General features: G+C 42.0%; 2 protein-coding genes across 2 annotated transcripts in view; one reads left to right on the plus strand and one right to left on the minus strand.

Moving 5' to 3' along the window:
- LOC133652661 (ubiquinol-cytochrome-c reductase complex assembly factor 2) overlaps positions 1 to 2466 on the plus strand; it is a 6518-nt gene extending 4052 nt beyond the window's left edge. Inside the window, exons 3-4 of the mRNA XM_062051654.1 lie at positions 2144 to 2210; positions 2303 to 2466. Of these exons, the coding sequence (XP_061907638.1) occupies positions 2144 to 2210; positions 2303 to 2409 (174 nt within the window). The 3' untranslated portion in view covers positions 2410 to 2466. The remainder of the gene's footprint in view (positions 1 to 2143; positions 2211 to 2302) is intronic.
- Positions 2467 to 9958: 7492 nt separating this feature from the next.
- Positions 9959 to 13484, minus strand: tspo (translocator protein). Its single transcript, XM_062070810.1, has 4 exons — positions 13256 to 13484; positions 10788 to 10977; positions 10585 to 10723; positions 9959 to 10513 (listed from the first exon to the last, which is right to left on the minus strand). Exons 2-4 carry the CDS (start codon positions 10958 to 10960, stop codon positions 10340 to 10342), a joined length of 486 nt encoding a protein of 161 aa, XP_061926794.1. The 5' UTR covers positions 10961 to 10977; positions 13256 to 13484; the 3' UTR covers positions 9959 to 10339.
- Positions 13485 to 16189: the final 2705 nt, after the last annotated feature.

Raw genomic sequence — 16189 nt, forward strand, 5'->3', positions numbered from 1 at the left:
GAAGGAGAATGTACTTGTATTAACCTTGTAGATTGTTGCAGTAAAAATAGGTTAAGCTTTATCAGTGTGCCGTGTGTGTTACCCAGTTTTCCCTGTGGGGACAACATTAATATGTTTGATGAAAAATGATTATATGCATGAGTATATGTATGCATATGTGCTTGTATATGTACAGTATGTATTTGTTTATACAGTGAACGTGCGTGTGGATGTATGTACCCTGTGTGTGTGTTTGAGTGTATATGTATGCACTGTATTTGTGTATGTATGTGCGAGCGAATGTATCTATGTAAGCGCGTATATACCTAAGTGTGCACGTATGTATGAATGAATGTACGTATGAATATGTATGAATAGTTGTGTGTATGTGCAAATGTATGTTGGATGTGTGTTTGTATGTACAATATATTTGTCCCCAAGTATTTGCGGGAGCCAAAGTACAGCCTCAGCCCTCCAGAGAGCCTAACCCAGGGATCTCAATTCACAAAAATTGAAGGGAGCCCTAATGGTTTTAAAAATTAAAAATATCAAAATGGCCCCTGAATGCTTTTATTCTTTAGTGTGTGACCCCTGTAAAGTCATTAAAATGCAGTGCAGTACTATGACTACCACCACAATAATAAGCATATGATATTTTAAACAGATTCAACCATAGAATATGAATTAATCTGTTCCAGAGTCAAACTGTCGCCATCAGGCAACTTCACTTCCAACAATTGCCTTCCCTACAAGTGTAAAAAGAAGTTTGCCATCCCTACAAGTGTAAAACGAATTTAACAGCTGTGCAGTAAAATGCAAACACCATAAAAGTTGACAAGGGACAAATATGGTGGAAAACGTGCTTCGGGATACCTTTGAGGTGAGTCTCTTCACATTGAGACTAGGGGCAGCTGACTGCAGTCTTCATGACCTTTTTCTGACGTTATTATTGTTGTTGACGTGTAGAAGTGTAACAGTGGTCATCCTGCGCAGTCCAGCCATGCACATGCGGGGTTCAAACCGCAAGCACAAATCCTCTCTGATTGAGCGTCAACACCATCAGCGCTGACCTATGACCTGTATACTGTTAATTGTCAAGCGCAGGTCTTAAAGTGTTGGGGATTGACTTTTTCACAACCTTGTGATGCTAAGCCACACTATCTGCCATCTATTAAAGATGTTTGACTGGGCTGAGCAGCCAGGACACCTTTTTATTTGCCGTTTTATGGTCATTTGGTCATATAGTTTTGTTGTGGCATCACTAAAAATAAACAAGGCAAACTTGTAAAGGTGTCCCGATACAACTTTTTCACTTTCGATACAATACTGATATTGGAGCCTTGAGTACTGGCCGATATTGATCCGATACGATATCAGCACAAATCATAGATACGTTTCTAATGTATTATTGTTAGAACACCTTTGATCAAGTGTAAGGATTCAAACAGAAAACAATGGTGGGTAATAAAAACACTAACTTATTTATTATCAACCACCTGGAATGGACTCATACTCTCTTTAACTTCAAGTGGAGTGGTAATTATTTTTTGGGTGACACATTGTGGCTACAATTATTCAGTAGGTTGAATGATGCAGACACGTTTGTTACTGGACACTCTCTTAATACACTTGGAGACTTTGTGTAAGTAATATGAAACTATAATTATTTGATACTTGTTTATATTGATAAATGTGCTGTTTTAGACTGCAATATTATTCAACGAAGAACACTTATTACAAATGTGTTGCTTGCATGCTATTGTGTGCTTAGCTGTTGTGTAGGTGCTAGCTCCTAGTAGCCTATAGCATACCATGTTTATGTTTTGTAAATGACTTAAATAGAATAGAGGAAAAGACCAAACGTGTGTGCTTAATGGAGGACAGCTTTGTAATGGAGTGCTTTTATCAGAGATTTTAGGTGCAAGCCAATATAATCCAGTACTTGTTTTTTTGTTGTTGTTGCTGATACCAGACAGGTATCAATATCAGATCGGGACACGCCTGCACATTTGTGGGGTGTTTGCTTTAGATGTTCCTGAATATGAAGTCTACCAAGTTAGTTGAGCAAGATTGAAAAAAATATGTTTTTTCTTAATTTTTTCCCAAGCTGCTTACGCCTCCCATTATAACATCTAACAATGTCAACTTTTGTTTCTGCTGACAGTTTCCACGTGTGAGAGACACAAGCTTCACTGGGGTCACAGTTGAAGAGTGTAAATTACTGTTGTCTGGTACGAACACACACACATATGCATATGTAATTGCGTTCTTACTTGCTTTGCACACACGACAAGGTTCATTGTCCTCTGGTGTTTTGTTACAGGCAGCGTGCAACAGACGGAGGATGAAAAGAAGAGCTTGTGGAAAACATTAACGGAGAGATTTTCCTCCAAATCAGACGAGGGTCCGGAGAAAGCGCCTGAAAAATAACATTTAATGATCTTGTTTTGTGGTTACATGTACAGAAATAAAATGATTATTGCTGTCTGTATGTACTCTGCGTAGTTTTCCACCCGCATTCCACATTACTCACCAATGTAGAGAGATGTGTTATTAGACCTATCAGGTTCATTAGGTCTTCTAAGAATGATGTCATTTTATTTTCGGCTTGCTTCGCCAACAACTCTGGCCTTTCTCAGAGGTAATGTTGATGTGACTTATTTGGTCAGCTGATTTGAAAAGTTTTTGGCGTGGTCTTCCTGCTTGTAGTAGCAGGCTGACAGCTCCACCTGCAGTCAGTCTCAGGTGTGGGAACGTTGGTAAGCCCCGTCATCCCAGAGATGTCTTGTTGCTGAGGCTGTAGTCGAAGTCAAGTGCATGCCCGATGACACATCTGACTAATTTATCAATCAGAATGGTTGTTGACCCATCAGGGTGGAAGGTGGCCATAGTCTCTCCAGTTTTTAAACCATGAGACAAAACAATTATGTCCAACTATCGTCCCAGTAACATCCTTCCTGTTGTGTCTAAGGTAGCAGAAAAAATGGATTTGCAACTTGTTGAATAAACATCTCAGTCATGGCCGTTCTCTTCGGGTTCTGCCAGTATTACTCCACCAAAACGGAAAATTGTGTCTTTGTAGAAACGGTGAAGTCCTTCCTGGATAAAACTACCTGACTGTGTTTTTAGACTTAAAGAAGGCTTTTGAATACAATTGACCATCAAGCTCTCTTGTCTAAACCGACTCACTTTAAAGGCCTACTGAAATGATTTTTTATTTATTTAAACAGGGATAGCAGATCCATTCTATGTGTCATACTTGATCATTTCGCGATATTGCCATATTTTTGCTGAAAGGATTTAGTAGAGAACATCGACAATAAAGTTTGCAACTTTTGGTCGCTGATAAAAAAAAGCCTTTCCTGTACCGGAAGTAGCGTGACGTCACAAGTTGAAAGACTCCTCACATTTCCCCATTGTTTACATCAGCAGCGAGAGCGATTCGGACCGAGAAAGCGACGATTACCCCATTAATTTGAGCCAGGATGAAAGATTTGTGGATGAGGAACGTGAGAGTGAAGGACTAGAGTGCAGTGCTGGACGCATCTTTTTTCGCTCTGACCGTAACTTAGGTACAAGCTGGCTCTTTGGATTCCACACTTTCTCCTTTTTCTATTGTGGATCACGGATTTGTATTTTAAACCACCTCGGATACTATTTCCTCTTGAAAATGAGCGTCGAGAACGCGAAATGGACATTCACAGTGACTTTTATCTCCATGACAATACATCGGCGAAGCACTTTAGCTACGGAGTTAATGTGATAGCATCGGGCTTAACTGCAGATAGAAACAAAAGAAATAAACCCCTGACTGGAAAGATAGACAGAAAATCAACAATACTATTAAACCATGGACCTGTAAATACACGGTTAATGCTTTCCAGCCTGGCGAAGCTTAACAATGCTGTTGCTAACGATGCCATTGAAGCTAACTTAGCAACGGGACCTCACAGAGCTATGCTAAAAACATTAGCTATCCACCTACGCCAGCCAGCCCTCATCTGCTCATCAACACCCGTGCTCACCTGCGTTCCAGCGATCAACGGCGCGACGAAGGACTTCACCCGATCATCCGTGCGGTCGGCGGCTAGCGTCGGATAGCGCGTCTGCTATCCAAGTCAAAGTCCTCCTGGTTGTGTTGCTGTAGTCCGCCGCTAATACACCGATCCCACCTACAGCTTTCTTCTTTGCAGTCTTCATTGTTCATTAAACAAATTGCAAAAGATTCACCAACACAGATGTCCAGAATACTGTGGAATTTTGCGATGAAAACCGAGCTTTTTGTATTGAGATACAATGTGTGCGGATACTTCCGTTTCAACGATTGACGTCACGCGCATACATCATCATACATGGACGTTTTCAACCGGAAGTTTAGCGGGAAATTTTAAATTGCACTTTATAAGTTAACCCACCCATATTGGCATGTGTTGCAATGTTAAGATTTCATCATTGATATATAAACTATCAGACTGCGTGGTTGGTAGTAGTGGGTTTCAGTAGGCCTTTAATATTGCAGTTTATGCCATTGCTTGATTTCAATCTTACTTGTCCAACAGAACACAGTCAGTGAGGGTTGGTAGTATCTTGTCATTCCACAAGGTTCTATCCTGGGACCAGTAGTGTTTTCTCTATATACATTATATTGCCAAAAGTATTTGGCCACCCATCCAAATGATGAGAATCAGGTGCCCTAATAATTTGGCCCGGTTTATAAAATCAAGCACTTAAACATGGAGACTGTTTCTACAAACATTTGTGAAAAAATGGGCCGCTCTAAGTGATTTCCAGCGTGGAACTGTCAGAGGATGCCACCTGTGCAACAAATCCAGTCGTGAAATTTCCTCGCTCCTAAATATTCCAAAGTAAATTTTATTATAAGAAAAGTGAAGAGTTTGGGAACAACAGCAACTCAGCCACCAAGTGGTAGGCCACGTAAACTGACAGAGAGGGGTCAGCGGATGCTGAAGCGCATAGTACAAAGACTTTCTGCCTAGTCAGTTGCTACAGAGCTCCAAACTTCATGTGATCTTCCAATTAGTTCACGTACAGTACGCAGAGAGCTTCATGGAATAGGTTTCCATGGCCGAGCAGCTGTATCTAAGCCATACATCACCAAGTCCAATGCAAAGCATCGGATGCAGTGGTGTAAAGCATGTCGTCACTGGACTCCAGAGCAGTGGAGACGCCTTCTCTGGACTGATGAGTCACGCTTTTCCATCTGGCAATCTGATGGGCGAGTCTGGGTTTGGAGGTTGCCAGGAAAACGCTGCATTGTGCCGAGTGTGAAATTCGGTGGAGGAGGAATTATGGTGTGGGGTTGTTTTTCAAGAGTTTGGCTTGGCCCCTTAGTTCTAGTGAAACGAAATTTGAATGCTCCAGGATACCTAAACATTTTGGACAATTCCATGGGATGGTACTTCAAGTTCATATGTGAGTCAAGGCAGGTGGCCAAATACTTTTGGCAATATAGTGTATAAATTACCTGCCAAATGTTTGCATGAATGTGATCTTTCAAATGTATGCTGATATCTTTACACCTGCCAAAAGCACACAAGAAACATCATCCATCATCCCGTCAGCCCTAATGAGTATTCAGAATCGGTTTGTCAATTCATGTTTATTGTTAAACAAAAGTAAAACTGGTCTTTGTAGTTATATTTAGGCATACCAACTACAAAAGAACAAACTGATGCAATCTATTGTCCTTTTTTTACATTTAGCTCTGCTCTCAAACATTACTGATATAGTAGAGAATAAACTTAATTGCATCACAGGAAGTTTCTCAAACAACATTTTACAAAGTGATCGCTGCAGACACGATCATAGTGCGATTGTATTCCACAAGATGATGAAAGTGATCATTTTAAAGAGCCATTTCCTTCTACGCACTTTCGTTTTTGCCTGACTTTATTACCTTTATGAACCACTTCTTTCAGGACTCCATTAAAGCTCTTGAAAAGATAGCATACTAATATTAGCATGTGTCACGTACTGAGTTATACGACTTAATGCTGTATCAGAATCAGAATCAGAATAGTTGTATTGCCATTGTTTGAGAACGGGTTCACAAACTAGGAATTTTTTTTGGTGCAATCGTGCGACATAAAACACATATTTGGTAATAAAAAGAGCTGTAACTGAGCTATCAGATAGACTTACAAGGAATTCAAGGAATTCAAGGAGCTGCTGTTAGGAGTTATTGTTCATTTGCCTGATGGCCGAGGGGAAAAAACTGTTCAGGTGGCGGGAGGTGTGGGTCTGGATGGAGCGTAGTCTCCTGCTAGAGGGGAGAGGGGAGAATAGTTTGTGTCCAGGGTGAGAAGAGTCAGCTGTGATCCGACCCACACGCCTCCTGGTCCTGGAGGAGAACAAGTCATGGAGGGATGGGAGCTTGCAGCCAATCACCTTCTCAGCAGCACGTACGATGCGCTGCAGTCTATTCTTATCCTGGACTGTGGCGCCGGGGAACCGCACTGTGATGGAGGAGGTCAGGATGGACTCTATGATGGCTGAGTAAAACTGCACCAGCATCTCGGTCGGCACCTTAAGTTTCCTCAGCTGCCGCAGGAAGTACATCCTCTATTGGGCCTTCTTGATGAGGGAGCTGATGGTCAGCTCCCACTTGAGGTCCTGGGTGATGGTGGTGCCCAAGAAACGGAAGGAGTCCACAATGGGGATGGGGGTGGGAGAGTCAATCAGGGTGAGGGGGGATGGTGGGGCTGTGACTTTCCTGAAGTCCATGATCATCTCCACTGTTTTCTGGGCGTTCAGCTCCAGGTTGTTGAGGCTGCACCAGGACGTCAGCCGGTCCACCTCTCTCCTGTGGGCGGACTCATCGCCATTCGAGATGAGCCCGATGAGGGTGGTGTCATCCGCAAACTTGAGCAGTTTTACGGATTGGTGACTGGAGGTGCAGCAGTTTGTATACAGGGAGAATAGCCAGGGGGAGAGTACACATCCCTGAGGAGTACCAGTGTTTGTGGTTCGACTGTCCGAGACAATCTTCCCCAGCCGTACGTGCTGTCTTCGGTCTGTCAGGAAGTCATTGATCCAACTGCAGAGGGAGTCGGGCACGCTGAGCTGGTAGAGCTTGTCTCGTAGCAGTCCAGGGAGGATGGTGTTGAAGGCAGAGCTGAAGTCCACAAACAGGATCCTAGCGTAGGTTCCTGGGGAGTCCAGATGCTCCAGGATGAAGTGGAGGGCCAGGTTCACTGCATCATCCACAGACCTGTTGGCTCTGTAGGCGAACTGCAGTGGGTCCAGGAGGGGGCGGTGATGTCCTTGAGGTGGGGCAGGACCAAGCGCTCAAAGGACTTCATGACCACAGACGTCAGCGCGACTGGCCTGTAGTCACTTAGTCCTGTGATCCGTGCTTTCTTGGGGACAGGGACAATGGTGGAGGTCTTAAAGCAGGACGGCACGCGGCATAGCTCCAGAGAGGTGTTAAAAATGTCAGTGAAGACAGGAGCCAGCTGGTCCGCACAGTGTCTGAGAGTGGAGGGGGAGACACCATCCGGCCCGGGGGCCTTCCGCGTATTCAGCTTCAAGAACTGCCGGCGTACATCCTCTTCTTTGATGGAGAGGGTCTTTACAGTCTTATGATGTTTTTGGAGTCCTGTGATGTCATTGGAGTCCTTTGAGTCCTTTAACTCCTTTAATGAAGTGCTGGCATTGGTGGGGAGGGTGATGGTGGGGGGAGCATGGCTTTGATGAGCTGAAGGCCGTTCATGACGACAGTAATGTGTGTTGAGGCCCTGAGCGAGAGTCCAGTCATTCAGGGCCTGGGGGTTTTGGGCTTATAGTTCGTAAGGGCCCTTAGACCTCTCCAAACTGCCGCAGAATCATTGGAGCGGAACTGTTCCTGTAGACGGTTAGAGTACACAGATTTAGCTTTCCCCACTTCCCTGGTGAAGTGGTACTTCGCTTCTCCACGCAGCCTCCTTCTTCTTGCGCAGCTGTCGGAGCTTGGGTGTGAACCAGGGCTTGTCGTTGTTATAACAAACCCTGGTGCACGTTGGAATGATGCGCGCCTCATTGAACTGTATGTATGAGGTCACAGTGTCCGTATACTCGTCCAGATTGTTCGTGGCCGCTCCAAATGCCTCCCAGTCTGTCGTTTCCCAACAAGCACGCAACTCGTCCACAGACTCGGTGGTGAAACACTTAATGTTCCTCATAACAGGTTTAGCCAGTTTCAGTCTCTGTCTGTATGAAGGGATTAAGTGCACCATCACGTGATCTGATAGTCCAAGAGCAGCGCGCGGGACTGCATGAAAAGCCTTGCTCAATGTAGTGTAGCAGTGATCCAGCGTGTTCTCCTCTCTGGTCGGGCATTTAATAAACTGTCTATACTTTGGTAATTCCTGGCTCAAATTTCCCTTGTTAAAGTCACCAAGCACGATAACAAGAGAGTCAGGAAAAGACCGTTCCACATGTAAGATCTGTCCTGCAAGCGCGCGCTGAGCGTCACGCACGTCCGCGCCGGGCGGGATGTAAACAGCCACTAGAATGAATGAAACAATCTCACGCGGTGAGTAAAAGGGCTTACAGTGGATGAAGATATATTCCAGAGAAGGGGAACAGCGTCTTGAAATCACTGTCACGTCTGTACACCAGCTATTGTTGATAAAGAAGCAGACTCCACCGCCTCTTTTTTTGCCAGAGAGCGCCGCGTACCTGTCCGCGCGGAGAAGATGAAAGCCATCCAGTTGCACCGCGCTGTCCGGGACACTCGCGCTCAGCCATGTCTCCGTGAAGCACAACACACAAGATGAGTGTGGCTGCACATTTGAAGTGCCAAGAACAGAATGGCAACACGGTATTTTCTGCTCTAACTCTACACTCACTTGTTTTAATGCAATGCTTTTTTATGTGGTTTTGAAAGACCCATGTCACGTGACTTCAAACTTGACACCTCATTGGCTGGTTCTGAAACAGGATCGATTGCTTCCATCTTAATTTACGGAAAGCAAGTTTTGCATTTTGAAGCAGCACATTTTTTTATACATTGATTTTTTTTACACTGAATTTTAAAACACTGAATTTGTTTTCAATGAAATTGTCAGCATAATTGTATGTAAAAAAAAATTCAGTTTGCAAAATTCAAGCGCAAACATTCAGTTACATAAATTCAGTGCCAAAAAAAGCTTTTGTAATAAAGACACAAATTACCTTCATAGTTAGCATGCTAACTTTTTTTTGTGATAATTTTACAACCGTCTACCCTAGAGTCATAACTTTGTATGTTACGTATGTTAACGTTAGCATGCTGACATCAACATGCTACATTTTTTTAGTCAATTTTGCCACTGTATACCTCAGTCATTTAACTTGCTACTTGACATGCTAACTTTTTTAAGCCAAGTTTTCAGTCATACACCTCAGCATCATGTGACACATGCTAACTGATTGCATGCTAACAGGTAACGAGTGTCACATACAAAGTTGGCTTTGAAAAGATAGCGTACTAATATTAGCATGTCACGTACCGCGTTATACGGCTTAATTAATGCTGTATGGCTGCGAATTTGAAGTGTAAAATTAGCCAAAGTTAGTATGCTAATATTAGAATGCTAGCATTTGATTACCAAGAGCAAGGAGCATTTTGACTCCAGAACCGGGAAACATGTTGGTTTAAATTTCCAGGATGAGTTGGAATCGGGTGAGAAATGTGGGAATTGTGCAAGTTTGAAAAATGCCCTGTAAAACCTGGAATTCCTGGTAATCTGGGCTATTTGGGAAGATAAAAAAAAAAGGTAGCTCTTGATTCCCACGAGCCTTATTAATTATTCATAAATATCATGATTGACTGCAGCTGGTAGTTTCCCTCTGTTTGTTTTGCAGCACTCATTGGATGAAGCAACAATCTGCTGAAGAGAATATTTTGTGTTTTAGGTTTTTTTATTTATATAATCTCCCTGTGTAGTAAAATTAAGATTAAGATTAAAGTACCAATGATTGTCACACACACACTAGATGTGGACGTAAATCCACAGTTTAATACAAGCAGAAATCATTTATTCAATGGCCTTCTTCATACAAAAGCAAATATGTGCCGTTGTACACAATATAACATGATTTTAATGAGCCAAACGGACTTTGAGCAGAATCTTCTTTTGGTACCTGTGCAATAATAGGAATAACTTTTTTTATTGGATGAAGTACAACATAAGAGTATAGTGCCGTCATATACTTCAATGATTAGGTTGTTGTGAAGACAAAAGGTTGCAGGTTGGGAAAAAAGGAAATCAATCATACATGAGTCAAACTAGTAAAAGTCAAAAGGTGCAAAAAAAGAAAAAAAAAAAGATTAAGGCTGATGTGCTTTGTTCTTTGCGCAAGTCATGTTAAACATCTCCTACTCGTCTTTGGTCTCAGGGTTGTCCTTCCAAATGCGGTAGGAAAGCGAGGTGGCCAAGCACAGCCAGGCCAGGTAGGGCGCCATGAGCAGAGTGGCGGGTCGGCTGATGGGGTACCACGACCACATGGTGGCGCCAACGGTCCCCGTTAAAAGCACGATCTCGATGAGGGCCTGACGTGGACGACATGAGAGGTTAGACACATGCTTTCAAATCAATCCTTCTGTAGGCCAGTTAGGCTTACCAGTTTGAGCTTGTGTGCCCCAAAGAAGATGGGGGTCCAGGCCCAGTTGAGCGCCAGCTGCACGCCGTAAAGACCGAGCGGCACCAGCGCCTCCTCGGTAAAACCTCCCAGCTCCTTCCAAACCAGATACGAGCCGTAGCTGTGTGACGGAACTCCAATTAGAAACACAAAAAGACGCTTAACAACGCAGTGGTGATTCTCACCCCATCCCTGTGTACAGGCAGGTCCATACCACCGGGAAGGCTGCGTTGGGTGGCCGCCATGGCGGTTTCTCTAAGGTGGGGTACCAGGTCTTCACCTCTTTGCGCGTGACGTACCCGCCATAAAGCCCGCCGAGGTGTGGCAGGGCAGTCATTCCAATCAAGGGCAGCCACATTCTCTCGTCAAGGTCTCCTAATAGGTAAAAGTGACTTTTTAATGTTCCAACTCAGGGGTGTCAAACTCATTTTAGCTCAGGGGCCACATGGAGGAAAATCTATTCCTAGGTGGGCCAGACTGGTAAAAATCACGGCACGATAACTTAAAAACAAAGACGACTTCAGATTGTTTTTTTTGTTTGACTTTGGCCAAAAATAGAACATTCTGAAAATGTACAAATCACAAATAATCATTTTGACAAAACACTTCAAATTCTGAGGGGAAAAAAAAATGAACACAACAAACTTAGACTTTGCCTCAGTGTATCTACAAAGCCAATAAACATAAAGTCACAGCCTATCTGGGATTGAACAAAATAAATAAAAAACTTCTAGTTGTCAAATACCTCATTTGTCATGTCCAGGTATTAACCATGTGCTAACTCAATCTACACACACGGAGGTAAAAACTGTTGAAGATGGTTGAGTTACACTCACTTTTCTAGTTTATGACAGAGACATTTAGTGCCAAAGAAGCATTCGAAGCAGAAGACCCAAAACGGCAGGTTTTTGCGTTTCATTTGTTCGAAGGGAAGAGCCACAGCTACGCGTAACCATAGCGATATGCGCTTTACTGCGTACCTCTTGCTTGGCCCCAGTATCAAGCATTTGCTTGCCCAACAGAGTTGTTATTGCGACACCCAGTGGACACATTTAGATCAGCACTTTCTTTCATTAAACAATTTTATACTTAGAAAAACTAATCTCGCGGGCCGCATAAAACCTGTTTTGTTTTATTTTTTTTAGCCAATACTTTACTGCAATGTTAGCGCCCTAGCTAACACATAATTGCTAATGTACATGCTATGCTAACACTAAAGCGCTTGTCGGAGTCAAAAGGCTGATTAGCATTAAAGCTACAGACACACAAAAGCATCACTAGTGGCCTTGCGCTGAGCAACACTGGAAGGCATACAATCATACTTGCCAACCTTGAGACCTCTGAAATTGGGAGATTGGTTTGGGGAGGCGGGGTTTGGTGGCAGCGAGGGTGTATATTGTAGCCCGGAAGAGTTAGGGCTGCATGGGATTCTGGGTATTTGTTCTGTTGTGTTTATGTTGTGTTACGGTGCGGATGTTCTCCCGAAATGTGTTTGTCATTCTTGTTTGGTGTGGGTTCACAGTGTGGCGCATATTTGTAACAGTGTTAAAGTTGTTTATACGGACACCCTCAGTGTGACCTGTATGACTGTTGATCAAGTAGGTCTTGCAGTCACTTACGTGTGTCTGCAGAAGCCGCATACAACATGTGACTGGGCCGGCACGCTGTTTGTATGGTGAAAAAGCGGACGCGACGACAGGTTGTAGAGGACGCTAAAGACAGTGCCATCACGGCACGCCCTTAATATTGTTGTCCGGGTGAAAATCAGGAGAAGTTCGGGAGAATGGTTGCCCCGGGAGATTTTCGGGAGGGGCACTGAAATTCGGGAGTCTCCCGGAAAAATCGGGAGGGTTGGCAAGTATGCATATAATTGTCCAAAATGTCTTGGTAAGATTAAATATGGATGACTTATTTATTAATCAAGCCACGTGTCTAAATAGTTATTTTCATCGCAGCATTTCTCCAATTATTGAATGATTAGAGGACAATACTGCCCTCTGCCGGACAACATGACAGTTTTTTTTCAGCGCATTTCTCCAATAACTGAATGATTAGTGGACAATACTGCCCTCTGCCGGACAACCTGACACACTGCAGATAAGTTGATATACTTGTTTTTAACTCTCCTTACAGTGGTATCTGCATTCTGACCACACAAATATGCGAGGTACGTAGTAGTAATTAACTACAATGAAATCTTATGACATTTTTAAATGTGTATTTTCTGTTAAACAATAATAAACAAATAGCCATTGTTTTTTTTAATGTAACTAAATTAGCCAGACTGTTCTGTTTTTAATACATGTTGGAATGGTCGAAGCCGTAATTTTTTTTTATATATAAAATAAATAACCAGAGCACCTTAACTTCACCAATTTATGGTTTTATGACCCACGCACAGTGGCTGCAGGTGCAATGACAGCAATTTCATGTGCGCAATATATTAAGTAACTAAAAACATGACAATATAAGTGATGCGTGTGCACACTGTGCTCTCTACATTAACGTAGTGACGAGTAAATGCAAATTATTTGGAGAAACAGGCAATATTGCACAAACTGGACTAGAGCAAAAGTATTTGTAATAAAAAAAATGTTGTAACGTCAGTTTCACAACAGGGCAAAGTTTTAATGACGGTTAGCTGCAGTCTTACCTCTTGAGTCGTTTTAGAGTTGGTTTGGTTGCAAGGACGGCGGCCACGACAAGCGTCAGTCCGGCTGTAAGTAAAACAATTTAGTGAGCGAAATGTCGTTAAAGGGCAGGGCAGCCTTATCAAAAGTGTCAGTCCGTCAAGTCAGTGCCTCCCAACCTAGCATGTTTCAAAGATGATTATAACACTGGACATGGCTGCGCTTCCGGTTTTGGCAAGCCTCTCCACCAATCACAGCGCAGCGTGCCAAGATGATAACACAGTCAAGATGGTTCACTCCACTTTGGCTCTTAAATTCACCTGGGGATTACAATCAGGGCCTGGACGTCATTATGTCTATTTTAAGGCGTATCGAACCTATTGAAAAGGTATTACGTTCATTTGATTGGTGATTTTTTTTTAAATTGAGTTTAGGCGCGGGGACAAGCTAGCTATAATATGAATAACACAATGATTCATTTTTTAATTTAACATGAAATTGTTTGGGGAAAAATAGTGCAAAATAAGTTAACAAAAGTAAAAAGTAATTTTGGCTCGCATTTAAATCATTTGGTTGTTTGCCTTCCAAATCCCTACCATGTCTAAAAACGTGTCTCAGATTTTGAACAAAAGAAAATAAAAACACTTATTTGTGAGAGTAAACATAGAAAAGAACTAAACAAATATATATCAATCTCATCAAAGCCACAGGAATGCAATACTCATTCTACGCTTGGTATCGATAATATCGATATTTGGATCGATCCGCTGACGATACTATCGATTCAATACCAAATAAAAACAGGGCCAGTATTACAGATACCGATACTTTTGGACATATTTTAAGATCACTAAAAAAACATGCACCTGGGGATAAGTTAATTGACAACACTAAATTGGCCTTAGTGTGTGAATGTGAGTGTGAATGTTGTCTGTCTATCTGTGTTGGCCCTGCGATGAGGTGGCGACTTGTTCAGGGTGTACCCCGCCTTCCGCCCGAATGCAGCTGAGATAGGTTCCAGCACCCCCCGCGACCCCAGAAGGGACAAGCGGTAGAAAATGGATGGATGGATGGATGTGATTTTGCCTGTAATTTGTCGATCATGATTATAAATACAAAAAACACAGGACAGATTATGGGAAAACATATTTGTATCAACACACTGTGAACAATTTAACAGTAAGTACTCTGTTTTTGTTCACAATCTGTCCTAAAACAAAGCAAATCAAATTAATCTGTTCCAGACCCCCAAAATGATGGACACAAAACACATTATATAGAGAATGATTATAGATCAATAGGAATGAAACTATTTTAAATACATATGAATGAATGAAATATGGATAAATACATTTTTAGCCTCACTTTTACCTTAATTGACACACACTCTTGTTGGTAAAGAGAGCCACGGATGCAGATGGCACCTCTATACTTTGTTGAATTTAATAGTGTTTCTCATCTTTAATTAAAGTGCAGATTTCTTTGCACCCATGGACTATCATCTTGGAGTTATACACAATTTCAAAAGAAAAGCACTGAGGCTGAGTCATCAACGTGTTGCACTCCCTTCCACGAATGAACTTGTTTGTTATACGCAATGTTTGGCTGTACGATAACAGAGACTGTGTATGAAAACAAGGGCACAATGTGGGTAAAAACGGAATTATCCGAAAATATACAGATCACGCGCTGTGTGTTGGGCTCCGTTTTGCATGAAGAAGCGCAAAAAAAATTCAAATTAAGGACATGAATGCTCTATATGAAATTTCACCACAAACATATTCCTAGCCGCTTCCTGCTCCGTCGCTGATAAGAATATACAGTGTTCACTTGCCACTTTGAGGTTGAGTTTTGAGTGCCATTTGAAGTTTCATGATAAAATTACGGTTGGTTGAACATAGTTGGTGGCGTTCCTAAAAATGTTGTTTTCAAACACTCGACCGCCATTAGAGTTTGCGCGCAGACTTATTTATTTCTTGTTTCTTGTGTATTTAGATAGTTGTGATAATTAAATCACATCAAATATGAACTATTTACATTTTGTAAAAGTAGTCAGTGATACTCCATTTGCCTCAACCCAAGTGAACAGAATGCTAATGCTAAGCAGCTAACACAAAAACCAATGTGTTCGTGTTGTCACCTTGAGATAAACACTGACATTTTATTCTTTTATATTGTTATTTACAGCTGAAATGGACAAAAAGTAATGGCCTGACCCTCATGAACTCATCTTTAACTGAGAGGATGACTTTCTGACTGTTGGACATTGCGGACAAAAGCCTGACCTTTTATAAACAATTTGGTACATTTAAAAAAAATCATATCGTTTTGTATATTATGGCTTTGTATTCCATGTACTTACTTTTTAGTAAAAGAACTCTGACCTAATATTATCTGTTTATTTACATGGTATCAGTGTAGAAATATACTAAACCACTCCTATCAGCCGGTTTTGTATAAACTACCCTGAACTGTGAAATGCGGTGGAAACGCAAACCACTCTTTTACAGGAACCTGTAGTTCCAGAAGCTAGAGGTTCCAGGAACCTAAAGTTCTTGAACTTTTGGTGGAAAAGGGAAAAGTCAATCTCGGTTTGATCCCATGTTTGAATTTATGTTTTAATTATGTTTATTATATTGCACTGAAAATAAATATTTGAGCAATTTGTTTTCTATAAATTCAAGTTTGATAAAAAAAAAATGTATACAAATGTTTTACATGAAAAAAATTGTAATTGGAGGGGGCTCCAAATACACTTTAGCCAGGGGTAGGCCTAACTTGCAGTCGTCCCTCACCACATCGCATATTTTTGTTGTTTTTTAAAGCAAAGTCTACACAATTTTTGCCCTAAATTAAGTATTTTTATAAATACATGAACTAAAATAACCAATTGTACAGTAGTATTCGCCACTAGATGAGACCAAACCAATCGGATCCCACTGTTCAGTATCATGGCC

The sequence above is a fragment of the Entelurus aequoreus genome, linkage group LG01 (assembly GCF_033978785.1).
Source record: "Entelurus aequoreus isolate RoL-2023_Sb linkage group LG01, RoL_Eaeq_v1.1, whole genome shotgun sequence".
NCBI classification, from domain to species: Eukaryota; Metazoa; Chordata; class Actinopteri; order Syngnathiformes; family Syngnathidae; genus Entelurus; species Entelurus aequoreus.

Excerpts from the sequence above, each read along its gene's own strand:
- tspo (XM_062070810.1), bottom strand. The coding sequence starts at position 10,960 with ATGTGGCTGCCCTTGATTGGAATGACTGCCCTGCCACACCTCGGCGGG. Across the intron at positions 10,724-10,787 it reads TGCCTGTACACAGGGATGGG|CTACGGCTCGTATCTGGTTT; the intron begins GTGAGAATCACC and ends TCCGTCACACAG. Across the intron at positions 10,514-10,584 it reads GGGCACACAAGCTCAAACTG|GCCCTCATCGAGATCGTGCT; the intron begins GTAAGCCTAACT and ends CGTCCACGTCAG.